At 38.0% G+C, this 27,535-nt stretch overlaps 1 protein-coding gene across 4 annotated transcripts in view; it reads left to right on the top strand.

Moving 5' to 3' along the window:
* The first annotated feature begins 2,305 nt into the window (after window positions 1-2,305).
* Window positions 2,306-27,535, top strand: part of CCDC170 (coiled-coil domain containing 170) — a 37,278-nt gene continuing 12,048 nt past the window's right edge. For 2 of the 4 annotated variants that reach the window (XM_015858195.2, XM_015858194.2), the window contains exons 1-8: window positions 2,306-2,413; window positions 3,861-3,934; window positions 5,076-5,103; window positions 8,584-8,715; window positions 10,519-10,775; window positions 14,272-14,416; window positions 16,144-16,329; window positions 24,709-25,026. In XM_015858195.2, the coding sequence (XP_015713681.1) occupies window positions 2,357-2,413; window positions 3,861-3,934; window positions 5,076-5,103; window positions 8,584-8,715; window positions 10,519-10,775; window positions 14,272-14,416; window positions 16,144-16,329; window positions 24,709-25,026 (1,197 nt within the window). In that variant the 5' untranslated portion in view covers window positions 2,306-2,356. Of the gene's footprint in view, window positions 2,414-2,434; window positions 2,521-3,860; window positions 3,935-5,075; window positions 5,104-8,583; window positions 8,716-10,518; window positions 10,776-14,271; window positions 14,417-16,143; window positions 16,330-24,708; window positions 25,027-27,535 lie in introns of those variants that run through there. The other 2 variants (XM_015858196.2, XM_032443217.1) reach the window with 2 other exon arrangements.

The following is a 27,535-nucleotide window of genomic DNA, read 5'->3' on the forward strand; positions in this document are numbered from 1 at the left end:
AACTGGAATGCACTGCCCAGGGAGGTGGTGGAGTCACCAACCATGGGAGTGTTCAAGAAACGTCTGGATGTTGTGCTGAGGAATATGATTTAGCTGGAAGTATTAGTAATGGTTGGACTGGATGATCTTCTAGATCTTTTGCAACCTTGATAATTCTGTGATTCCTGTAGCAATTTGGCTCATTTGGCTTTTTTTCCCCCTCACTTCCATGAAATAACTGTCATATTGTGATTGTATAAAACACATGTATTCAGTATTTCTGCTTTTGTCAGTTTCCATTAAACTTCTTTCACACTTCCTATGAAGACATTGTTATGCTTGCATAATTTTTTTCATCTTTTTCAGGATTCTACCCACTTCTTCCAAGTCTTTAATGAAGTCATATATTTGGAACTAAGGGGGAGACTAATATAAGATATACAGAGATGTGTATTGGGGGTTTAATGACCCCTCACAGTGTCTTCTCCAGTTCATCTAAGTTTCACGTGGAATAAGGTGTGCATAAAAAAACCCCAAATGGTTGACATTCTCAATATGCTACTGATATAAATGGCTTGAGGTTATTTGGTTTTCTTTATATAGCACCCATCAATCAAGGACTATTATTTTCAAAATTAATATTTTGATTCAGCCTGAATTCCTTAGTGGAATGTCTTGAGTGGCAGGTATTGCACTCCCTCAAATTATCACAGTCTTTTCAGTGCTGTATGAAATTTCTGCTTTTCCTCATCTTTGTTCTTTCCCCTTTGCTTATTCTTGCTACAGTTTAGTACTTATTTTTTAATTTCTTTTAAGCCAGATAATTTTGTAACTTATAATACATGCTATCTCTGCATCGGTAAGGGTGTAGAAGTAGCTGAAGTTTGTCTCTTGAACCAGCTGTGGCACTGCAGGATTAGTGATGGGGGAAGAAATGCACTCGAGCACACAAGAAAGTTGGGAGAAAGTTTCACAGTCATTTAGCCACACATCTTTACAGTGCTCTGGTATTGGGACAAATACTAAACAAGAAATCTTTGTCTATATATGTGGAAGGTTTGTGCTGACTTTTATGTATATTATATATATATATATATGTATATATATATCTATATACCCACACAAATTTAGTTTGTCAAATATTTAATATATTTGAATTGCAGAATTAGTTCCGACTTTATTATGAATAAAATAAATAAAAATAATACTAGCTGTAGCTTTTCCATATTCTTCTCTGGAAGAAGCAACTGAAAGAAAGGCGTCATACATCTTGTTAACTCTTCACCTTCAGTTCTGGAGGAGAAGGGCGATTTTTCTCAGGTTTATTGAAGTTTTGTTGGCCTGTGTTTATTTCTGGTGGAAAAATGCTTCTGCGAGCTTCTCTTCATAAAGAGAGTTCACTACTAGGCTCTGAGCTCTCTTCCCTTTTGCAAATCAGAGAGAACCTCTTGTGTTCTCCACCTCCTGCTGGTGGGCCCAGATGCTGTTGCTGCAGTTTTGGGCTCTGTTTTCCATCACCTGTGTGGTATATGACTCAAGACATCTTGCTCTGCTCTAGGTGTGCTGGTTGGCAGCTGGCTGAACGTGAGCCCATGGTGTATCCAGGTAGGTGAGCCAGCAGCAGCCTGTCTTGAGTCAGAAAGTGTGGCCAGCAGGACTGGGAAAGTGGCACTGGTAAAATCATACTGTGAGTACTGTGTTCAGTTTTGGGTCCCTTGCTACAAAGACATTGGGTCATTTGAGTGTGTACAGGGAAGAGCAACAGAACTGATGAGAGGACTAGAAAACAAGGCAGCTGAGTGTGGCTGAGGGATCTGAGTTTGCTCAGTCTGGAGGTGGTTAGGGGACACCTCATCACTCTCTACCTGAAAAGAGGCTGTAGTGAGGTGTCTCTTAGGTGACAAGTGATAGCATGTGAGGAAACAGCCTCCAGTTGTACCAGGTGAGGTTTAGATTGGATATCAGGAAGAATTTCTTCACAGAAACACTGGTTAGGCATTGGGATCGAACTGCCCAAGGAGGTGGTGGAGTCCTCATCCTGGAAGTAATAAAGAGATGTGTGGGGATGACACTAAGGGACACAGTTCAGTTCTGGGACTCAGAGGGGATGATGGTTGAGCTCAACAATCGTGAAGGTCTTTTCCAGCCTAAATCAGACTATGGTTTGATGCAGGTGTCTTTGTGGCACCACAGTTTGCTGCTGCCGTGTTTTGAAGGAAAAAAAGAGATTGTGGCTGTAATAGGGGGGGTGAGTGCATGTTGACCTTAATCTTCAGATCCAATGTTAGCATTACTCGGAGCCCCGCCCGGCCGGGCCCGTCCCGGTCCCGCTGCCCGCCCACGTTGCCGTAGGAACGGAGTCGCCGCGGCCGCCGCCATGAGCGCGTCCAGGGCCGGGTCCCGCGAAGCCTCGGTCGCTGCTCGGCTCGTTCAGGTACCGGCCGCGGGGCGGCGGCGTCCGCCGGAGTGTGGAGGGCTGCGAGCAGCGGCACCTCTGGGGTAATGCGAGGCGGCTTTGGCCGAGCGCCTTCCTGGTGTCCGGTAAATGCGTTGGCTGCTTCTATGGAGATTGCCTGGCCGTACGGCAGGCTGTGAGCCGCTCCTTCCGCTTATCTCTTCGATTATAAATTTAATTTTGTCCTTTTTTTTCTTTTTTTTGAACAGTTTCTGCAGCTGCAGGGCTGTACGTGTCGGTGGGCATGTGCTTCAATCCCACCTCAGCACACTCTGATCGTTAGAGCTTATCTTTCCAGATTCAAGGACAAAAGTTTTCCTTGTTAAGTGCTGCAAAGGGAGGGTCTGCACAGAGCAGGAATTTACAGTTATCTGAGAATTATTTCTCTGTGTTTTCTTGATCCTTTGAAGCTGGTTTGCTGGCTTTGATGTGGGTTTAAGGGAGACACTCCGGGATATGAGTTGGAAGGATCCGGCTCATTCCTACTGTAGATACGGCAGAAAACTTGCAGCAGTTTCTTATTGTGAAGGGAGAGCTATCAGTGCACGAGCAGCTCGGTGTATCCCCAAAAGCTGAATGGCACATCTGTAGTTGTGCCATGTCTCTCTGAGGCACGAGGTCAACACACACAACCTCTGTTGTGTAAGATTGACTGCTGTTCCCTTCAGTAGGATTGCTCTGACCTGATCACAGAGTTTATGTTAATGCCGCTTCATTATAGAATTGGCAGCAACTCCATCCTGCATCCTACTGACCTGAAGTCAGGCAGGCTGTGATGGTAGTAATGTCTATGAGCACAGTAAATAGTGGGTGCTCAAAAGCACGCTGCTAACTATGTATTTATGAACTGTAGGACATAAACAGCAAATACAACTGCAGCACTCACCCATCTTGACTGTGTTTATGCATACGCGTTTAAACGTATTAAAGATATTTAGCTTTCTCTGAATGCTGTAAAACACAATAGGCATCATAAGAGAACTGCAAGGGTAGCATTCCCCCATGGTCTGTTTTTAAGCATTTTTTTGTTAGCAGATCTCTTACAAAACTCATTTACTTCTATTCAGCACTGATGAAGTAAAAACAGTAGAACAAGCAATCTGTGAAAACCTCTGCACAAGCACTGAGTTTTGTTATACCTTATTCTTTATTTTATTTATTTATGTATTTATTTTTGCGTTAGCTATTGCCATTCTTACTATTTGGAGATGAAACATCGCTTTCTCCTCATTATTCACTTTGGGAAAGCAGTGACATGAACTCTCAGGAGAGACACATCTGTTAATTTAGTCATGCTGCCAAACAGTGAAGTAAAAAAGATGCCAGAATATTAAATAATATTTACATTGATTGATATTGCTACCTTGAGGTGATTGCTCTGTCCTATCATAATACATTTATTTTTATTTTAATTTTATATTTTTAGATGCAAAGTCACCTCACCCCAACAGAGAGGAAAATGAAAGATGGAAATGCTTTTACGGCTGCTGGTAGTAGAGGGTAAGACTGCAGTGTTGGTCATCATGCAGCTTTCATCTGGACCCATTAATCAAGCCTCCTCAGTAGAGAAACAACCCTGGACAGTGATTTTTATCTTGCAGTAATACCTTTTTAATGATTGCTGCAAAGGGAGGAGGGGAGGGCCAGGCAGTACCCTACTGAAAGGAATTTAGAAAATTTCTTTGGTAATTTGTTTGGTGCTGTTCAGAACAATTTCATTTTGCACGTTTCTGGAATGGTGCACCAATGCATAAAAGCTCAACAGACATATAACGAAAAGAGAACACGCATCCCTCGTATAACTCAGCTTTTCAGAACTGCATGCACGAACTGCAAGCAGAGAGTTGGGCCAGTTACAAGAACAAACCAGAGAAAGCAAAGAACTCTTCACAGAGTGAGAAGTGATCAGAAGTAATTGAACATTTCTTAGATTTTGGAGAATATGAAGGGCAAACTGACAAATTGGAAATAGTTTGAGTCATTATTTGCAACTTTTAAGATTGGTGTTAGTAAAGCGTTACTAATAGAAGTATTTTGAGATCTCTGAAGGCAAGGCAAATTGTGCAAAGTATTACTGAGAAAGAAGCTTACTTTGTTTGTTTTTCTTCCAGAAAAATATGTTAATTAGAATCTGGATGGCAATAAAGCTTTAATATTATGTTTCCAACTGTAGTTGGAATAGATACAATCAAATCACAGCATTTAAGCTCTCCTTTCTCAGCAGCTGAGCCCATGAAAAATGAATCTGGATTATTCCTTTTGAAGGGAATCAGCCTCCTTCACCTCCAGTAGCAGGTTTAGGACTAAAGTTTCCTTGTGATTTCTTACGTTACATTTGGTGTGGATTTTGTTTCAACGTCACATTCAGCCCAGCAATTCATATTGGTTGTTATCTTTGTTCTGGTTGCAAGAAATAATAATGAGCCGTGCTGCTGTGTTATGAAAATGCATTACATTTCCAGAAATTAGAATGATTTTAATGCATGTATACCCACGTGGATGTAAATTAGTATTAGAAAGAACATTACAGATTCAGGATTTATTTTGTTTCATAGAAAATTAGCTGTTATAATATTTTTCAACCTCTATTGTTTTTGTTTTTTGTTTTTTTTCCTTGTTTTGTTCGTTTGTTTTTTAATAGGAATGAAGGAAGAACAGAGTCCACAAAGGTTAGTGAATTGTTACTTATTTTTGTTATGCCAGTCCTAAAGTGAAGAAGAAATCCCAGCCCTGAGTGCGAAGCCCAACAGTGTGGGCAAGAGGCAAGGAATGGGCTTGGCAGATCACTTGGTGTAGTGGTCAGTAGATAGTTCTTGGCAGCTTTCTATTTTGGTAGGGTTCTGTTTAGCACTGCAAGTGAAATAAAAACTAATTTCTTGCAGGTAGATGGGAAGAGTTTAATGAAGTCCACAATGTGAATGGGAGAAACACCCAATACACATACTTCTTAGAGCTGATGGAAGTATAATACATGAAGGCTTTTTCTGTCTGTTGCCTCTTATTCCTTTAATGCTTTATTCACTTAACTGTAATCAGTGTAAGTTATAGTACTCCTGAGACTCTACAAATCTGAATTTTCCAAAAGGTAACAAAAGCTCCACATGTGCATTATAAATGTTACCCCTGTAGTAGAGTCATGCCCAATTAATTGCATTGTTTTGTGTATGACTATTAATCAGATTTATGAGTAGCTGCTGGCAAAACATAGAAAGCTATTTACTTGAGTATTAAAATATGCACACTCCCTGCCAAAAATACTACAAAATCATACCAGCCTTTTGAGTGTGGTGTCACAATGATTGGCTTTATATTTGCTAAGGTGCTTGAAAATGCAGAGATCTGTTTCCATAAGCCTCATTGGAACAGTACATGTGAAATGGTAATTCATGTTGTCTTTTGCACCTGACTTATTTTAAAGCTCTTTAAAATCCTTCTAGATATGTATCTTTACATCTTCTAAAGTGCTGATTATCTTAACATCCATCCATGTTTGTATGACAAATGTGGGATTCAGAAGTTCCAGCTCTAAGGGGCTTTCTTACGCTGATTACTGCTGATGAACGAATCTTCATTCTTCAACCTTGGTCTGCAACTTTTTTTTTTCTTTTCATTTAAGCAGTTTTGAATGTCTCCTTTCTATAGAGTCAGAAGTGACTGTGTTTGTTTAGAGAAGAAAATATACATCTGTTCAGTAGTATAAACATGGTTACATACAAAATAATATGGTGTCACTGTCTGCGAGCACCCTTCATGGTTTTGGAGCCCTGCTATATTACAGAATGAAACAAAACTTGGCCTCAAAGAATTTCACCTGGTTATTCAACAAGTATATAAACAACAAGTGGAGTAAGGCAATAAAGAAAACAAAGTAGCAAAGAAGATGGTACATGCCTTACTTACTCCCTCAGAACTATGATAATGTGTTGAGAAAATTAGGAGCCCTTTTATCTCAGAGACTGCTTGCTGTTGTGTGTGACCATGAGCTGTTCTGCATGTATCTATTTGGCTTGACAAAAGTGGTTACTCCTTTGTGAAACAGAAGGGCTGAGGGTCTTTAAGGAGATGAATGTGATTAAACTTGATGGATTTAACCCAGTGTCTGCTACTGAAGTGAAGAAAGATTAAAGAGTTGACAATATTATAAAAGATAATCCAAAGTAGTTTATCTTCTGCTGCAGTCTGAACTGGTAGTTTTGTGTTATCCCTCTGGGAATTTTGCATGTTTATTGATAAAGGGTTATTTTACTACATGTTCACCTGTTTAGAAAACTTTCAATTTTTTTTTTTAAATATTATTTTTTATTATTATTATTTATTTTTTTCTGTTTAGAATGGATAGGAACTGAACTTGCAGTTTATCTCATCCTGGAAATCAGTGTCAGTGTAGAAGAAGCAGAGGGGCCACATGTCACACTTTAACTTCAAGATAGTATGTGCAAGAGTCTCCATTAACCTCTGGTAAACTTTGGATGCTCCAGGTTTCTGGCTTAATGAAACCTTACAGAGCTTGGAACTTTCTTATCAAGCTATCGCATGGTTGTCTGCACAGGCAACACACTGCCAAAGCTGAGATAAGGAAAGGCATCCAAGCTACACCCTACTTGCTTTAAGAAAGGAAACTGCTGACAGGGAGTTCTTGGGAAGAGCTCTGTAACTCCATAGGGGACAATAAAGTTGAAGTAGACGTTACTGGCCGTGGTGTGTAAACTGTCAAGACTGCTGCAGTACTTGAGAACTGGAGGAAAGAAAATGTGGTGCTATTTTTTTGTTGTTTTTAAACATTTATCTTGCCCTTTTATTTTTTTACTTTTTTTTTTTCTTTTTTCTTTTTTTCTTGTTGAGAAAGCTTTGTTGAAAGCACAGTGTTGAGTAGACACCCTGAAACACTGTCCAGAAGTTTCTGTGATGTTTTAATAAGTTGTAAGCTCCAGTGGTCAGGTTGCATGTTTTCAGATTTAACCTGTGTTGTTTTCAGCTAGATACACATTCTGTTAATCAGGTAACATCAATTGCTGATTATATCAAGCAGCTGGCATTCTGTGTATTTCCCAGCAGTCAATTGTGACAACACAGCACAGCTAAAAGAACTGCAGTCTTGCAAGTGGCGTGAATGAGATTGTGTTGGGAGCACAAAGCCAGTGCTTACCATCTGTTAGAAGGATTTAAGAATGGATGAAGTCAGTATGGTGCAAGGGAAACTGCTGATCACAGCCTGAACCTCTGATTAACCATCTGAGGCAAGCGACAAGTCAGCTGTGAGAGCACAGGTGAAGGTAATTCAACTCCACCTCTCCTAGATCCCATTTAAAGGCTGACTACCACTAAGGTAACATTTCTTTCTGGAGATTGCTCCTTTGTGGAGGTTTTTGTGGTGAGCCTCAATACTAGTGAGCATCCATCTCAAATTAAAGCCTCAGCACTGGTGAGTCTTTTCTTAGATACCCTCTAGTTATTTGCTCTGTAATTACAACTGTACACTTGTCTTATTCTAACTATATGTATGGTAATAGTGATCGCTGGGGAAAAAGGTACCAGCATTGTTCAGAAACCTGAAGCGATCTCTGAACTTTATGGAGTCTGAAAGGACCTTTAACCTTGACAGACTAAAAGTAAGAGCACGACTAGGTAAGCCCAAAAGTAACTTTGAGAAAACCAGGATGGACTATGCATTTGACAAGGCATGGGTTCATCAACCCGGTAGGGAAGCAATAGAGGTGAGATATGATTGAGAGGTGCAAAATCATGAGGTGAAGACTGTTAGCCTTTGCTTTTTAATCAGTATTTCTTCCAACTGAAAAATCAGAGAGCATGCAGAGTAACTACAGTCTGAAAACCAAAGTGTCTCTTTGCATAAGAGGACTTGAGGACTCTTTTGCCCAACAGTATTCTGATTAAAAGCTGACATAGGTCAAAGGAGAGATGAGAGAGGTTTGTAGTAGAGGAGTCCTTAGAGTGTAGTTGGCTCATGTAAATAACAGAAAGGCCTTTCTCTGATCAAGGGTACTTTTATTTGAATTTAAATATTAATCATGTAACAGCCATGTGAGTGGCTCTGCTGATATACTCTGTACTATCTAGAGAACACTGAAGCAAAAATGTTTAAAGATGCAAAAATGTTTAATGGATTTGTTTTCACACTGTCTTCTTAGGAATCTTGTGATCACTTTCTTTCGGATATTCCTGTCACCAGAGAGCAGATGAACCACTATCGAGCTGCTGCAGAGACTGCTCAGAGTGAACTAGCAGCACTGTCAGTGAAGTATGATTGTGCCCATTCAGAGGTATACTTAAAACCACCTCCAAATGCTTCACCATAACTGAAGATTTTCTTTAGTACATTTCTGCAGAGAACAGAAAGTACAAAAATTATTTGTTTTATTACAAACTTTTTGTAGCACCTGAACCATAAAGAAGAGCATCAATTAAATATAGTTCACCATAGTTAGCTGAGTATGGGAAACAACAAGAATGTGCAATACTATAGAAGAATGAATTAATAATACAGTGGAGGGCGTCCATCAGCTGAGCTTGAATTTGACCAGTTGATCCTGAAATTACTCCAGAGATCCTCTACAGTTATCCAGGATCATTTCATGTTTCAGAACTCATGAAGGATTTCATGGTCTCAGAATTTTTTTACTGGGAATCTTGAATGACTTCATTGCCAGCATGACTGACTGATTTATAGACTCCTTCAGCTCTGTTTTTGTAAGGCAAAAGAATAGGCAAGAAAGCAGCTGTTCATACTCTTGTCTAAGACCTTCATGACCCAGCTGAGGTCAGAGCCCAGTTATACTGAATGCTCTTAAAATTCATGATATTGGATTATTCTTGTTGTTTGTTTCTTTTACCTTGGAACTGACTGCAGAGGCAATAGTGAAAAATATCACATTTTGTAAATGAGTTGAACTACAGAGAAATTTTAAGGTTATGAACAATTTAAGCTACCGTAACTTGGCCCAGCTGCCAAATAAAGCAATCCTATTGTTCCTTCAGCTACCCATTTCCTTCCCCACACTGCCCCATCCAGGTTCTTGATGTTTGTCTGTGATCATAGAATCACCAGGGTTGGAAAAGACCTAAAAGATCATCCAGTCCAACTGTTCACTTATTATCAATAGCTCCCACTAAACCGTGTCCCTCAACACAATATCCAGTCGTTCCTTGAACACCCCCAGGGTTAGTGACTCCACCACCTCCCTGGGCAGTGCATTCCAGTGCCTGACCACCCTTACTGAGAAGTAATATTTCCTAATGTCCAGCCTGAATCTCCCCTGCCACAGCTTGAAACTATTCCCTCTAGTCCTATCACTAATGATGCAAGAGAAGGGCCGACCCCCAGCTTGCTACAACCTCCCTTCAGGAAGTTATAGAGAGCAATAACATCTCTCCTGAGCCTCCTCTTCCCCAGGCCGAACATTCCCAGATCTTTGTCTTCCTCCTTAAAAGGCTGTCTTGCTGTTTCTGTGTAAGTCTAGTTACATTTCAGTGAATTATATAACCAAACAATAACTATTTGCTTAAGGTGAGAAGTGGTTGCCTTATAGCACAGCTTTCAAAAGTTATCTTGGCATTTGGGTACGCAGCAAGTCATCAAAAGGCTCCACCCTTATAAAAGAGGATGGTGTTACTGCAGCTTTCTGCAGCTACAAATTGTGGAATAGTGCACCAGAGCTGGGAACAGGGAGGAAGTATGCAAAAAATGTGGGAATAGCAGTGTTAATTGCTGTGTTTTATTGTATATGCATAGGTGAGGTGAATTAAGGTTCTGCAGGAGAACTAACGGGCATTTTCTAAATTCTGATATTGCTAACAGATTTATCTCACAGGCAGAGATTAATGTAAGAAATTGTATGATATGACGCAACAGCAACTTTTAATTTCTCTTGTATTTTCTAGTGACATAAACATAGTTAACTCCTTCCATTTAATCTCACAGTGGTAGAATCTTTTCACAGAGGACTGAATCTTTTGTTCCAGAAATATTTTTTCTTGTTATGTTATTGAAATTTTAATGTTTGTATTTTTCAAGCTGTACAAAATTATTCTTTCTTTTAATGAATTTTCTTGTTTTCTGTTTATAGCTTCTTGAACTCAGGTCCAGAATGATCTCAAAAGAAACCTCTTTAAAAGAGCTGAAGTCTGAAGCTGAAAACTACAAGGAAAACAGTGCTAGACAGGCATCTCTCCTTTTGTCTTTGCAAACCCGAGTTCAGGAGACAGAAGAAGAGCTGAGCATGGTTGTGGCTTCTAAAAAACAGGCTGAGCTGACAGCTCAGGCAGCACTGAAGGAAAACTGGGAGCTGAAGGAGAAGCTTCATGAGCTAAATGCCAGACTTAAGTAAGATTAATGTGAGATAAGAATTTTTGATGACAAAAAGCTGCAATGGTAAACAGAAAATAAGGTGGTGGACATACTTAATTGCAAATCTGAGTCCTGTGTGTTGCTTTGCGAAGCGATTCTACTTGAGTGTGATGGAAAGAACTGAAACTTATATCTTGGTTTGAGTTGTTAGACCTGAAATGGGACTTTAAGAGTTGTGTCCTACAGAGAAGGAATCAAATAAGCCAGCTTGGTTAAACCACAGTATAAACAAATATGAGTGTGGGGGACTGTTTGGATGCAGCAGAAACAATAGGTATAGTTTCCTCATTCAGGTGTTTCCATGTGTGTCATTGAGGAAGAAATGCATTCTATGCCTTTCATAGCGGAGCTCAGATGAGCAGTACCTGCAGCTATAGCCTAGTGCTCTGGTCTGTGCTCATCATGTGGTGCCTTTTGCAGATGTTACCTGTCAGGTGGATGGACCACATAGTGATGAGTGGTGGTTCTGTGGCACCACACTGGTCTCTTTCCTCTCATCTGTGTCACAGCTGGAACTGGAACAGTGTCAAGTGAATTTCTTCCTTTGTATAAAGCTGTCTGTGAGGAACAGTGTAATGAAATTATAGTAAATTCTTACCTATACCACAACAGGGTATGGTATATCTATTCAGGTACACATACCATGAAGGGAGTATGTTAATGTTTCTTCAACTTTGAATAAGGCTATCTTTCTTTGTCTGACTTTCTTCCTGCTTTCTGGACCTCACATTAAGAGCTAGAAAAGAGTTAACCAGATCTCTATGTTTCCTAAATCAGTATTTTGTACAGCTATTCTAGGCTTTATGAGTTAGAAGTGGATAATTATTTTAGCATCTAGACAATTCCAGTACAATCCACTTGTCTATGACCAGCTGAATTGGCAAAAGACCTTCCTGAAGAGCGCTCAATTTGGTAGGCAAAGACTTCAGATATAATTCCAATATAAACAAGGAGATAGTAAAGCCAGAAAGCATATTTTAGAAGTTTAGAAAACACCACAATCTCTAAGAATATGGTTGTGAAGATTCCTTAAATAATTTTTTTTGTTTGTCTCACTAGGAGAAATCTGTCAAAATTAACCTGTTACAGTGATAAGGTCAGTTTTGTGTAGTATAAATCTGCTCTGTCTCTCCCAGTGTGGTTCTGTCATCTAATTGGCTGTTCACTTTTACCCATGTCCAGCACTTCCATGTGTGTTGCTACATGGTTGTCCCAGGGTCTACTCCATGGGAAAATTAACCAAATAAAAAGCTTAATTTCTGGTTCTACCAATCCCAGGTCTAGTTGGCTGCACAATTTGGTGTACCACCAGACTGCTGGCAAAAGGGAAGCGTCAGGGGGAGGGTGAATCTGCTCTTCTGGAAGGAACAAACATGTTGGATTAAACTAATGATGAATCCATGCTTTCAAAGCTTTTTCTCATCCTTTACTGATGGTTACAGGTGCCACTTAATACCAGTCAATGTATTGATTTAGTGAACTGCAATTTATTCTGGACACCTTGGTTAACGTGTAGCTGTTCATAATTAGATGTTCAAGATTTTAATTGGAAACCACAGATGAAAGGGAAAAGCAAGCCAGTAGACATGAAATACACATTTGTATTCTATACCTTTGGGATCGAGTTATATTTAATGAATTGTGTGATCAGCTTCCAAGATGTACATACTCCCTATTAAAAATGGTACTTTTCTACTCAACAGGTCCATTGCCAAAGTATTTTTAGAGTCTGAACTGTGAAGAGCTTTTCTCTTTCCCCTCCCTTTTCTATGCTCATTAGTTCTGAAGAGCTAACAAAACTGTGAAAGAGCTGTGTTGTTTTTTTTTTTTTTACAGGAACGCCTATTTTCTAGGTGCTGCCACCTTTAAGACTGTACTGAAAGTAATTAGGTTATTTGTAGAGTTGTCAAGTATGTGTTTTGTACTTCTGATTGCTTATTTTTAGAACCAGTCATAGTTTTGATGAGGATGTACTTTGATTTATGGAGCCGTAGAAGAGTTTGCATGGCAAACAGGTAGTCAGCCTACTACAATATTCTGATATGAGGTCTGCTCTTAAAGCAATGCCTCCTATTTTATTATGTTGGCTCACAAAGTTAGAGGCGGAAAGCTGCAGAGGCTGACCCTTCCTGACAGTGGTCTGTTACATTTAGCTGCTGTGTGACAGATGGCAGCAGAGGGACAGTCTGACAAAGTGGTGTCTGACACGGAAGTGTGTATGAAGCAAAGGTGTGTCACTGAGTTATTCCATGTGGAAAAAATTAGAAATGTGGTAGGATTAACTCAGAAATGGCTGACACCTTGAAAACTTGGTGCAGTGCTCTCATAAACAGGTGTTTGGCAGGTTCAGTAAAACAGTTGCTTTAGTCAGCTGTTTGGTGATACGACATATCTTGCTTTATTCCAGTGTTCAAGTCTTTCTGAAGACCTTGCTGTAGAAAGTACCAGGTTTCTCATCTGGAAACTTGATAGATTTGTTCTGAGCATACCGCTTTTACTCTCTCTGATGTAACTCGAGAGGGAATCTGAGCTGAAAGTTGCCAGTGTTGTTTCTGTGTTGTATGGCATCATCTCTCAATGCTATTTGGAATTAGCAGGTGCTGTGGACAGCCTGACAGTAGTTCTTTCCTGCAGGATATGCTGGGAGGTAGACTGAGACTGATGTCCCAGGTGTATAAACTGTTTCTCCTTCCAATCAGAATGGTACAGGTGTTGATATTTGGACTACATAAATTGTCATTTTGAACTTTTTGGGAGGGGATTATTTGTTACTGTCTTTTTAGTTTTACAGGGGCAATGCTCAGTGTTAATAGCATCACGTGCAAGATATCTATCTACGTGTTTGCTGTCTGTGCTGTCTATGGCAATAAATGTTTTCCAAGCTGGTCCTTATCTCTGGCAATGGGAAAAGTATAGACAAATTTGTACTGCTTTGTGAGCTGTTTCTTCTTGCAGGGAACACTTACAAATAGATACCTGCTGTTGATGTAGGGTAGGACGGGTACGGTACTCTGGATGTCCTGTGCTTCCCCTGTTTTTTTGAACAATCAGTTTCATTAGAAGGGGATGTGAAGTGCTTTTAACATATTTTTAGTATAATATGATTGATCTCTTCCCTTTTAGTTTTTCTGAGCTTTTACATGCAACCTCCATTTCTAATATTGTGAGGGTTCTATTGACACTACTTGGTTCATGTGTTTTATGAAATCCTGTACTGAGAATGCAACTGTAAAAGATACTTTGAAGAGCTAATCAAAGGCAATGATAAGAAGTGTTCTCACATAAGTCAACTAACTAAAGTTACTCGTATAATATATAAAGATAATTATATAACATTTATTTTTCAGAGTTTATTTTGCTCTGTACAGAAGCCAGAAATCATCTTGGGATATATTTGCCTAGAATTCCGTTTTGGAGAACATTTATTCTGATTTATTTTTTATTTTATATTTATTTATTTTTGTCTGATTAGTAAATATTTGAATGAGTGTGAAGAAAGCAAGAAAGAATCTTATAGGATGAGCAGAAGGTATGAAGAGCTCCTCTCACAGCTTTCCGAATTCTTGGACACAGACATCAAAGGAAAAGAGAAACCACAGGAACATTTAATGTCAAAGGTGATTATGTGTAGGCAAGAGTTTTTGTCATACATATGGACAAGATTTATTAAAACCTTTTACCGTGTTTAAGGAATATACTCAGGAGTAACTAAAGTAGCTTAATTAAAAAAAAATGTCTTGACAAAGAAAGAATTCATCCATCATGTGGAATTAATAGAGGAATATTTGGTTATCAAAGAAATAAAGCAAGTGATGAAGATGGGAATTTTTGTGTTAATGTGCTGTCACTTAAGACATGTTTTTCATACTGGCCTGATTTTCAAAGGTACTGAACATTAATTGACTTCAGTGAACTCAGTCTGGTCTTATCTGTAGAATACTTTATCAGCCTGTAGTTCTTAAGTACAACCTTGATTTAAATATAAGGTTGAAACCTCTTGTGAAAACAATAACATGGAAATCACTAGGTGACATGTAAATTTTACTGCTTATTTTTAACACTAATCTCAAACTGTCATACCATTCAGTAGAAACATCTGAAATGGTACTTGGCTAAGACAACCTTAATTGTACCCTTTAATGATGTAAATCACCGTATGGTGTTTTGGAATGTGTTATTTTTTTTGAGAATATTTCTGAAGTTCTGAAAACAGAGCTTCCATTTAGGATAAAATTGTTTATTTACTCTTTCAGCTTTTCTAGATACTGTTGAAGGGCAATTTATCTTAGTTTTATTAATTTTTCCTATTTCTGTCTAGTCTTCTCTCTCCCCAATTTTCTTCTTGAACACACTAAGAACTTTGAGAATTTCTCTTTCATTAGATTTGTGCTATAAGGACCACTTAATGAATTAAGACTATCTAAATATGTGTCACAATGATTTACTGAAATCCTTGCCCTCATAATATTACTAGCATGCTCTAACTGTAACAGTGTAACAAAACTTGCATAGTTGTTACCAGAGGCAAAGATATTTGTATTAAGTTATATCTCTTACATGCTTTAAATCAAATAACCAGAGATTTGTAAGTGTATATTTACTTACCCCCCAGCCCCCCTAACAATATACTAATAGATCTAGTTGAGAAATCTATTTTGCAGCACATTAGGGAAACTTAGCTACCAGTCAAGGTACTTTTTTTTCCGTATGCACTCACTGAAAGTGCTCACACTCATCTACTCCACTTCTTGGAAATGGCATAATGTACCAAAATAGCCTCAGAATCTTACTGGAACTACTCTTTTCTCTAAGGTACCAGTTGTTGAGCATTGTAACCCACCAGGTATTTGGCCCTTCCCTTGAATATGCTCAAGAAATAGCTGTTGCTAACTCCCTTTGTCTAAAATGTTTCAAGCCTAAAATACGGCTTTCAGTTTCCTATTCCAAATGAGAGGCATAAATCTTAACAAGCCAAACCAAAATGGTCTGCTTTTCACATGAAGGTGGTTATACGATCTGTTTTCGTTTTCTGACCTGCTCCACATCAAGTGCAGATACTCATGTCAGTAGCTCTCCACCTTTTTATTAGCTTATATAGATTATGTGGGAGTAAAGCTGAACCATGTTACACTAAGACATGGGTTTCTGGTGGAAATATGGGTCACAGTTGTTTTTCTGCTCTTTTACAAAGGAATAGTAGAACAGTGCAATTGTAAATCTGACACAGAGGCCTTAGAAATACCATGTATGTACTAGGATGATTAAGAGCTGTATATAGTGTGATGAATAAACATAATTGTTAAATGCTTTAGCAGAGTTACTTATTTTTGAATTCTCATTATAGGCTTTTGAAATATGTAAAGAAAATGTGGCACTAAAAGCGCAGGTTACTGCTCTTCAAGAAGATATCAATGGCCATGAAATGGAATCCAAGGCTAGTAGAGAAACTATCATGAGGCTTGTTTCAGAGGTGACAAAAGAGCAAAAAAAAGCAGCAGGATACTATGAAGATATGGAAAAACTTAGTAAGGTACATAACTTAAGGATGTGCATGCTTGTTTAATTTGAAATTGCTCTTTAAGTAATATTTAAGTGATATTGCAGTTTTTCTGAAGATTCTTTTACTCATTTTCTTCAAGAATTCTAATGACATGCAAAGGAATTAATAGTATTCTATTTTACTCTTCCTATTTCTCTTAAGACTCTGGAAGTAAAGTGTCTTGGCCTTCAGACAGGCTAGATTATCTTGTTTCACTGCATAATAAACCAATATTTCATAAATATTCAGTTGACTCACACCCAGTAGGTCTCTTGTAGAAAAGCACTTATTTAGTATGGAAAGCCCACAGAGGAAAACTATGCAGTAGGAATGATTCTGAAATGAGAACTGTGGAGTTGTAAGTCAAGTACTCGCTGAATTCATTTAGGTACAATTTGGAAAGAAAAGTATGTGATTTAAGGATTTTAGTGCTCTGAGAAAAGTTGCCGTTAAAAGTTTTGGTTTGTTGGGAAGGGTGGATGAATAAAGTGAGCTACTGCAGCAGTTTTCTTTAATGCTATGAACTTTGAGTGATATCTACGAGAACAGTTCATTAAAACTATAATGAAAACTTCTTGCAGGTACTAGAGCCGTATGGCTAAAGCTGATAGTCAGAACTTAAGAAAATAAGGAGAGAGGCTTAAACTGCTAAATTCACAGCTGAGTTATGTGTGAGTTTGTAGAGACTGTAACATAGATAAAACCTTGTGAAAGTAAGTTTCCAAAATTAGTATATATTAACATTTTCTCCATTTCCCCCCCCCCCGCAATGTTTTTTTTTTTCCTGAAAAAATGACTACAGTCATACACTTGAAAGGATAATGTGTTCTGATTTTGTTGGAGGCAAAATACTTAAGAGATGAGACAGAGCTGAAAGCGTACTTTTGAAAAGAAAGAATTTCTTGTCAGGAAGATAAATGTTAAGTACCACGAGGGTCATAAATTTTACTTACTGCTGAAAATGTTTCATAACAACCTATGTAAAACTTCCTAAGACTCAAATTGCAACTAGCAACCCAGACTGAAAGCCTAACCAGACCATTCTGAGAGCCTTTTGTTCCTGTAATTCACTTCAAACGAGCATATAAAGAAGGGGGAGAGAGTGGTGTGCTTACTAGGTAAGCCAGAATCAGGGGACATTCTAAGCGTGGATGAGGCTTCATTTATAATTTCTTTTGCAAGTTTGCTCTGACTGCCAAAACTTTTTCAGAGTTGGATCAGTTAGATGAAAAATATTTTCCTGTCATTACTGTGTGTATTCCAAGTGTATAATGTAATCCATTCTTACAGAAATGTCTGCTAAATTATCAGTGTTGCCTTTCAAATGAAGAGTGTGTGATCCTGGCTTATTTAGAGGTTGCAGATTCCTACAGTGCTTTTTCAGTTTAGCTGTTTAAATTTGCAGATGCTGAGTAAATCTGCTGAGAAAGTTTTGGATTTGCAAAAGTATATGAAGAAATTCAGTATTTAAAAACTAAAAAAAAAAAATAATTCCCACCCAGAATTTTCATTTCCATATGTCTAAGTGTACATATACCATTGCTCCTTCTTCTGAAGGGTGTCTTATAGAATCATGGAATGGCCTGGGTTGAACAAGAGCTCAAATATCATCTAGTTTCAACCTCCCAGCAGTGGGCAGGGTCACGGTGTCCTATGTTATAGGAAGAGTATCCTCAGTGGTTTGAAGTACATCTGACATTTGCTATACAGTTTAAACAAGTACATGGATAGAGTTGCACACAGTCCCGCATTCACTTGTGAGAGAAAAGAGCAGAAATCTGTACTATCACAAATAATAAGCAGGTGTTCCTGGCCTAGCAAACACACTGGCAATGTTCTGTATTATAATCAAGATGGTGTTCCCTTTGCCCCAGCTTTCTCTTTCAAAATTAAGTGTATAGGGACCAGCACACAGCCTTTTTGTTCAGCAGTTCTGTCAGTTTTCTGTGGCAAGACATAACCCCATTCCTCACCTCCTGTCTGAACTGTTGCTAGTTTTTCTTGCTGTTTTCACTGCTGTTCCTTGGAATTTTTCTGCACTTCTTTTCTCAATCGGGTGCCTCTCTTTATGTCCCAGGAGGAAGCATCTGCCTAATGAGTGAGTAAACAGATTATACAAATTCTTGATGAAGAAAATAAAATCCAAGAAATATTAGCAGGTTATAAATTATATATGTGAGAGTTATTCAGAGTATCTCTAGTATATTTGGTGCTCTAGTATTTGTTGCGGTCAGCTGGTTTTTACTGGAGAAACATTAGCAAATAAATGATAATTTTATCCATTTGCCTGTCAGCCTTGGTGCATTAGAACTTCAAAGCATCAAACAGCATAAAGAAATATAATATCAAAGCTATAAAATTAGCAATAGGTAGCTACAGAGCTTTTTTTCCTTGTATTTTATTACTTTTCTTTTGGAATTTTGACCTTCCGAAACTGCTGACTGAATATTCTGAGAGCTTCCTCTTGCAGTTTTATAAACATTGTGCATATTCTTATTCTGGTAGTGCTGGATATCACATTTGACTTTGATAGAAAATTGGAAGGGACTTCTGAAAGCCATTTAGTCCAACTCCCCTGCAGTGAACATGGACACTGCAGTGAGATCAGGTTGCCCAGGGCTGCCTGATCCAGCCTTGCCTTGAAAGTCCCCAGGGATGGAACATCAACCACATCCCTAGGCAAGCTGTTCCAGTGCCTCATCACCCTCACTATACCTCATAACTTTCTTTGATAATGTCTATCACTCTTAAAAATAAAAATATTAAAAAAAAATCTAACCAAGCTTCTCTCTTGCTTAATAAATACACAGCACTAGACAGTATTTGCGTGAGTAGATGCGTGTATTCTACCAGATGGATTTGCCGTTCATATTGCGTTGCCAATGATGAGCCACAAGAAATGACATATTGGCATGTTCTTTGTTCTCATCTTCTCTGATGGAATTATTTGTGATATTGAGAAAATATTTCCCTCCGGAGTGTTAATTTAAACATCTGTTTTGCAAAGATGCGCATCACGCAATGTCTGTAAATAATATTCAGAATATAACCAAGGAATACTAATATATCTGTATGTATTGCTGATGGAACATTAATGTCAAAACAGTTTCTTATTCAACAGTAATTTGTATTAATTTTTTAATTAAATGTACCTAAGTAGTATCTGTTCAATATAAAATTATTAAAATTGATGGTGTGAAAATGTAGCTAATTAAAATAATATTTTATTTAAGGAATCTGAGTTGACATGAAAAACATACGTACATTTTTCATATACCAAAATATTTTGATTGTAGGATATGTGATCAAATGATTTTAGTTTTTGTTTATTGCAAAAGATAATGACTTTCTCAATTAGATATTTTTTGTTTGAGATGTCACTAAGAAAATTAATATTAGGGATGTGTTTCAGCAGATATGTCAAATATTTTCAGTTTGAATCATCAGGGAAGATGGGAGATGAGAACAAAACAAGAGGTTTTGTGACAGTGATTGCAACAGGAGACATGACTGGTTTGAGAATTCATCTGGAAAGTACTGGCGTTTACTTTTATACCCTACTGTTCTTGTCAAAGTGACTTGCTTTTTTAGTATTTATAATTGATTTAGTATATTGATACCACGATGAGGTGCCAATATTAATAGTGATTAGGTAAGTTCAAATATCCTCCTCTCTTCTAAAGACCCTCTCCACTTATTTAACCTAAATGCCACACTCTTGGAAGAGATTAAAGTTAAAAAGGCCAAGCTTTCCTCTGGAAGGATAACAAGATGGATAGATGCTAATGAAGAACAGCAGTTATGTAGAAATCTGCTTCATTAGGCCCAAAAGTCAATGTCTATGCTGTGAGAGTGGCCAGTGGCAAGCATGCTGCTTCCTACTCTCTCAGCTTCCTGGTTCAAGGGTTGCATTTCCATGCTAGTAGCTAACGTTGCTTCTAAATGGAACAATGATTGTTTCAAATAAGATCTCATTAAATCCCTGTAGAAAATGTCATGGTTTTGTGCTGTTGCTGCCAATATTCTACTTCATAACATCATGTGCAGTATGAATCATTAACTGAGGGTATAAATAGTGCCCCTGTCACGGGCACAGGTAAATCTAGGTAACCCGTGACAAAAATGACCTTGTCAGTGTTAGTGCAATTATTATTATTATTTTCTGTTTTACAAAAAAAATAACAGTAATTCCTGACATTCTTTATGTGAGACAGCTGCACTGCAAAATCCAGGGAAGTCTCTGGACTCTGTGTATGACTGTTGTAATCAAGTATGTCTGAACTTCCCAGACACCCTCAGCTCTTTTATAAGTTTTCAGTTATGTACCCACCTTCTTACAGTGTAGAATTTCCCTTACTGCATCTTTATGCACTATTTCTCTTGACACCCCATGCCTACTCAGTGCTCTGAAGTGGTCAGGCAGTTGGACTTGATCTTGGTAGGTCCTTTCTAGCTTAACTACTCTACTCCTTACTCTATTCAATGGAAGTGATAAACTTGCTTTTCTTTCTCTGCTGTTTGTTTTTCCCACTACGTGTCTTCAGTTTCACATTTCTGTAAATATCTGATTGAAGTATTAGTTATTTTTAAATCTGAGGAGGAAAAAAAAAAAACAAACCCACAATTTCTTTACAGCATAACAATACTTCTAAAAGTGTCTGAATTTCACTGCTTTTATTCTACCAACAGTGGGATCCTGATTCCACAGAATTGGATTTATAATGTTCGTTAGAGTCTTTTAGGTGCAAAACTGATACTATGAAAATAGTTTTCAATAGAGTTAATTCTTTGTAACTATGGAAATGATAATCTTACTTGATATTTTAAAAGCATGTTATTCAGTGTACACAATTGAGATGATAAATCTTAATAACATGTAAATGTTATAATTTTGATAGATAACCTAGTGAATAACCTCCTCTAGGGGAAACTTTGTGAGAACTGACATTGAATTGAGAGGTAAATCCATTCCTCTGGCACCTTTGGTACAGCTTCCTTATTGCTCTAGCCACAGTTGAGATAATTGATGGAGTTGGGTAGTGCAGCTGTGTGATGAGGGACTCTATGGACTATGAAGTCTGGCAAGGGAATGTCTCGTTTTCAGCCTGAGCAGTGAGTGATGATTCAGTTTCCTTTCCAGTGAGAAACTGTTAAAAGTGTTGCTCTATGATCAGGAACAGTGGATGACAGAAATGAGTGGTAATTCTAGAAAGATTGCTAATTGAAGTTTCACAGCTCTTTTCTATGGATATTCAATGGCAAAATCTTTGCAGAGCTCCTGAAGCTAAACATTGTCAAACTTGCAAGCCCCTGTGATTTATTTAACATAAAAATAGAGAAGAAAATTGGGCTGGATGCCTTCTAGTGTTGGAAGACCACACATTTTAAAAGTTAATGTAAATAAAAGTAAACTTGCTCTGTAGTATGAAATTCAGCAAAACCATTCCTAAGGCTAAAAATACACAATAGTCAGTACAAAAGGATACAGATTCTTCCTTTTACTTTTTTTTCTTTTGAAGTTAAGATGAAAGCTGATGCTGGAGCTAAAAATCATCATCATGTCATTTACAAACCCACAATAATGACTTTTAAATAGGATGCAACATACTTCTGTGATGTCATATATGCACAGTAGGAGAAAAATAGTCTTTAACATCCTGTTTTAATCTGTTGGATTAAGTGAAGGCAGTACATGGTTAGGTAACTGAGCAATTAGGTTCATTTTTACTTATACCCATAACAGAAAGCTTAATGCTTTTGGGATGTGCCTGTTGTCTCTTCTTTGAGCTGTGTTCAGTTGTGGTGATGTGGTTTTGTTTTATTTATTTATTTTTTTATTAGGGAAATAACATTCTTTTAAAACAATCATGCATTGTAGATATTGAAGAAGGAATCACTGAGTGCAGTAAAATACAAAAGACCATTTTTATATCCGTAAGTCTGAGTTGCAGTTATTTTTGAGGTGAGAGGGAATTCCAAGGAAGTAATTTATGCTTACTTGGTTCTTCCTGTCTTTTTGGGAAGGGTGTTACTGCCTGCTGTTGGAGGCTGGCTGTTGCAATAAATAAACCTTTGGTCTGATCTCAAATAGCTTTTCTCAAGTTATCCTGCATGTTTCACTTCATGTGAATTAATTATATCTCTAGAGAGGGATCAATAGTGTGAAAACGTATTAGAATATATTATTAGCTGAAACATTTTTAACCCTTCCCATTTTTCTTCCTTCATACATCCACTTCTCTAATGTAGTCACATCTCCCTGTCTGTTTTACAGTGTAAAATGCAACCTTTTATCCTTTCCTTGTAAAATAGTCTCTCTCTATCTATGTTTATAATAATAATTTTCCCCACCTGTTGCAACTTGAGTGCAAATGACATGAGTGCAGCTGAACTGTTACTGAATACATTAGTTCTGATGAGACCTGGGTGGTAGGTTGTGCGGTGGTCTGGATCTTCTTACATCTTCTCTAAACTCAGGTGGAGCACAAACAGGTGAGCATTAATGGACTCCATTCAGCTGTGCATGGCCAGCTGCAGGCACAGCGCTGTGCTGCTTGAATCCTTTTGGGTCACAGATAAAGTAAGAGTCTCTGCTGCTTCTTTCTATGCCAGACCGTGAGTGTTTCACATCTGCCACATCTTGTGTCTGTCAGTCAGCCACTTGACACACTCAACTGCGTGTGTTATGTAGATGTTCACAATTTGAAACAAGATAATAATTAAGTAATCTCAGTGGTACAGGCAAACTACATTTGCACCGTCTTCCTGAAAGGAATATTGCGAACTGCAGAAAAATGTAATTTAAATGACTTTTTATTCTTTGCTGTAGTTACCATTGTGTAATTCTCAGCACAGGACTTCCTTAGAATAAAGAAAATGAGAAGGAATCGTGGCAACCTTTGCTTCCAAGATTGTTCTAAGATTATTTTAGAAAGGTCTAGTAATAAATAGTGTGCTAAATGGCAGTGTTTGTGTTTAGATGGTATTATTGTGGCCAGCAGGTTGAGGGAGGTGATCCTCCCCCTCTATTCTGCCCTGCTACATTTAGAATACTGTGTGCAGTTCTGAGCTCCACTGTTCAAAACAGACACGGATCTCCTAGAGGGAGTCCAGTGGAAAGCCACAAGATAAAGGACCCGGAGCATCTCCTATATGAAAGAAGGCTGAGTAACCAGGGTCTGTTCAGCCTGGGAAAAAGAAGACTGAGGGAGAATCTGATAAATGCTTATAAATATCTGAAAGGTGGTGGGAGGCAAAAAGTTGAGGCCTGTCTCTTCTCAGTGGTGCATAGCAATACAACAAAGAGTAATGGCCTAAAACCTGAACGTAGGAAGTTTTGTAGTAACATGTGGAGAAACTTCCTTATGGCAAGGGTGATAGAGCACTGGAGAAGTTTGCCCAGAGAGGCTGTGGAGTTTCCTTCAGTGGAGATATTCAGGACTCATCTGAACACCTACCTGTGTGACCTATTGTAGAGAACCTGCCGTAGCAGGGCATGTTGGACTTGATGATCTCTTGAGGTCCCTTCCAACCCTTGCAATTCTGTGAGCAGCAGATGTACTAGATGGGCTACAGGTGTAGGCTCTGTGGAAGGACATTGACCTTCTTTTCATCAGACATATTTTTCTTCATGCTAAGAGCAAATTTTTTTTTTTTTTCCTTTGGAAGATGATATCAAACAGAATAGTATATATATATTTAAGGGAATTGCAATCTATTGTTTCTTCATCCTATTGTCTCTTTTAACACAGCATTTCTTATTGGATATTCAATTGATATTTGAGCATTTGCATCTTCTTTTCTGCTGTCTTAAACGTTTTCTTGGTTTGTTTTTTTTTGTCTCCCATGTTTCAATGTATAAATAATTTAAGGATTATTTTTTTGTCACATTGCTGGTAAGGTATTCCCAGAAATAACTTAAAATTTTGCTCAAAACACTGTATTCAAAAATGTAATGTTTATTCATGTTTTTCTTTACAGCTTTAGTACTTTGGCTTTATTTATATTATATTTTATTAATCATTGGCTTTCTAAGTTCAAAATGAATGAAAATATAATCAATAATTTTGTAATTCAATGTTACATTTTTTATAGGCACAGGTTTGTTTGTTTGTTTGTTTTAATGTAGTAATTCTTGCAGGTTAGTGCAATATATTATTCTGTAGACTGATTTCAGCATGCTTTAGGTTCCAATCATTTCATTGGGAATTTTCTTGTTAAACTTTTATGTTGTTGGGCCCTTGTGAGCAGCATGGATCTGATTTTTCCCTTACTGCAGTATCCATTCCTGATTTACCTCCTGCTTTGTGTGTGTGGAGGAGGGGTTCTATGGCATTTCAAAATTTCATTTTAATCTCTCCTGTATTTTAGGATCTTGACAGTGCTAGAATAGCAAGGCAGAGTTTGGAAATGGACATCAGAAACCTCCAAGATAAACTCAAGGCTAATCAGAAAGCCTGGGAAGCCTCGAAGCAAGAACTTCATAGTCTGAAGATATCTTTTAGTGAGCTGGATGGAAATTTGAAGAGCAGCAAAGAAGAAGCCAGGACGGCACAAAGTGCTTTAGAGACTTTCAGACAGCAAATCGCAACCCTTCTCAGTAGTGGCTCACAAACGGTTTTACCTTCTGAGAAGGACATTTTGAAGAGAGTCCAAGAAATAAGCTGCAAAGAGGAGACTGAAGGGAGAGTAAGTCAGCATTACTGCACTGCCCCAGAGCATACACTTATTTTCTTTGGCTCTTTTCATTTTTCAGTAAAAATGAAAATGTTTCCTTCTGCTTAGGTTTTGAAATTACAGAAACTTTTGATTTTGTTGACTGTTGATTTCAGATACAAAGCCAAAAGTATTTTTTATTAAGTGGGAAGAAATTCTATGAAGTAGGTCAGAAATTAAAGAAGCTGTTATTTTGTTAGCAGGAAAAGGCAAAGAGTGATCTATCAGTTCAGTCTTGGTTTTAGCACCAGTTTGCAGATGTCAGCAGTGGCTGCATGGTCACTATGATTTAGTTGAGTATGTGAACAAGCATGGATTGGCTGCTAGAATAGAAACTTCAAAGGCTGACCTGTTTCTCAAGGTGAGCATAATGAATGAGTTGCTCCAGGCAACTTCTGTCTCTCCAGTCTTCCAAGTGTGCTACTAAAAAGAAGTATTTTTATATTTGCAGTGAAGCATTGATGCACCTATAACTGGTTACTGTCCTAGAAAAAGGCAATAGCAGGTCGGTTGGATACTTTAATGCTTTGGCTGGAGGAATTTACAAAAGAAGGTCATGAACAGAAGTGAGAACTGGGTGGGGAGGCAAGCCAGAATGCAGTCTGACAAATGACAATATCCTATCCTGACTGTTGGTCATGTAGTGTACTCAAGCTTTGAACTGCATTTTATGGAAATATATTAATGTTGTCAGCACAGTATTGTCAAGGAGGTCGATTATTAAGAGTTGCACACTACATCAGATGCTAGTTTCACCAAGACTCTGGACAAACAACTTCTGTGTCCTTGCCAAATTTTGAGATTCTGGAATCTCCTACTGGTGTATTGGTTTTTTATGTTACCAAAAAGTATTAATTCATTTCTAGTAGAACATAGATTGAATAACTGAAGAAGTTATTTTACAGTGAACGTCTGATCTGTAGAAAGAAAAGAACATTTTTTTAACACTCCGTTTGTAAAGAATATGCCTGTTGGTCTTGAGCTTCTCTTAATCTCTAGGTGAATTTCTTTGTGGAACTTATATCCTAACGTAAGAATGTTATTTACATATTCTTTACAATTGATTGATCTAGGAAAGGATTGTCTTCAGATAGAAATTCTCATGGATCTTTCAGTAAACTCTCTAACTTGAAGTAAAAGCTAGCCAACATTATCCCCATTTACAAAAATGATGTGAGAAAAGATGCAAGAGACTGCAGTACTCAGTACCTGGAAAAATTATGGCCAAAGATTGTCCTGGGTACCATTGAAAAGCAGTTGAAGATCAAAGCCATTATTTGACATACTCTGCATGAATTCATAGAAGGAAATCCTGCAGGATTCAAGGTTCTTGATACACTGGGTAATTAACTGGCTCAACAGTAGAGCTCAAAGGCTACTTGTGTCTGGCCACTAGTAGTGTTGCCCAGGGTTCAACACTGGGGTTGCTTCCATTCAATATTTTTTCAGTGATGTGGAGGCCGGAATGGAGTCCATCCTGCTGATAATATGTCAATTTAGAGGTGCCAGTAACTCTTTAAAGGACAAGAGACCTTACAGAATGGGATCTAGATGCATTGGAGCATTGAGAAATTAGTGATGGCATGAAATTCAGCAAAAGAGAATGCCAGGTTCTGCACCTAGAATGGTGAAACGGTGGCATAGGCATATCTGGCAGGTGAGTGGCTGGAGAACATTTCATCAGAAAGAGACCTGGGGATGCTGATGACAGCAGGGTAAGCATGAGCCAGCAGAGTGTTCTGGCAGCCAGGAGGTAAGCAGGACTAAGATACCTAAGATATTGCTTTGAATCACTATCACAGTAGTTACAACAAATATGCATTGTCTGAATGTTTGGACATCTCTCAGGTTGTGGGTTTTTTTTTTGTTTTTTTTTTTGTTCATTTATTATTTATAACGTACAAAAAGGGCTCATAGGGAGCTGACATCCATGGCAAGAGAATGTCATTAGTTCGCACAGAACTCAGCCCTGCTACAAGGTCTGTGAGTTCAGATTATTTGCAGATTTATTGCGGCAAATTAAATTCATATGTCTGAAATTATTTCTCTTGACTGCTCACCTGTCTGACCTGAGATAGTAATGGCTGACCTGATTGTAGACTGTATTATTTATATCAGTTTTTGCTTCTTGGTATAACAGACAACGACTTGTAAGTGCTAAAACTAATTAGGCTGTATTACTGTGCTCATTACGATCTCCTGTTGTTCTCATTAACAAGTGTTTAAATGATTTGTCATGACAGTCTCATAAATGCATATTTAATTTTAGGATTTACCTGCTTTTCTTTTGTTGACACAGTATTCCTATACTGTGGAATCAAGATTGTTTTGCTATACTCAGGAATGTTAGTGAACATTGCAGTTTAGAGTCCCATCTTTAGAACATTTTAAGGAAGATGGATGCTGCATGTGCTTCTTTCATTGTTCCAAACAAAAGAATGTGTGGGAAATAAACTATATATTCATAAACAGAGTAGTGTAC

The sequence above is a fragment of the Coturnix japonica genome, chromosome 3 (genome assembly GCF_001577835.2).
Source record: "Coturnix japonica isolate 7356 chromosome 3, Coturnix japonica 2.1, whole genome shotgun sequence".
Classification (NCBI taxonomy): Eukaryota; Metazoa; Chordata; class Aves; order Galliformes; family Phasianidae; genus Coturnix; species Coturnix japonica.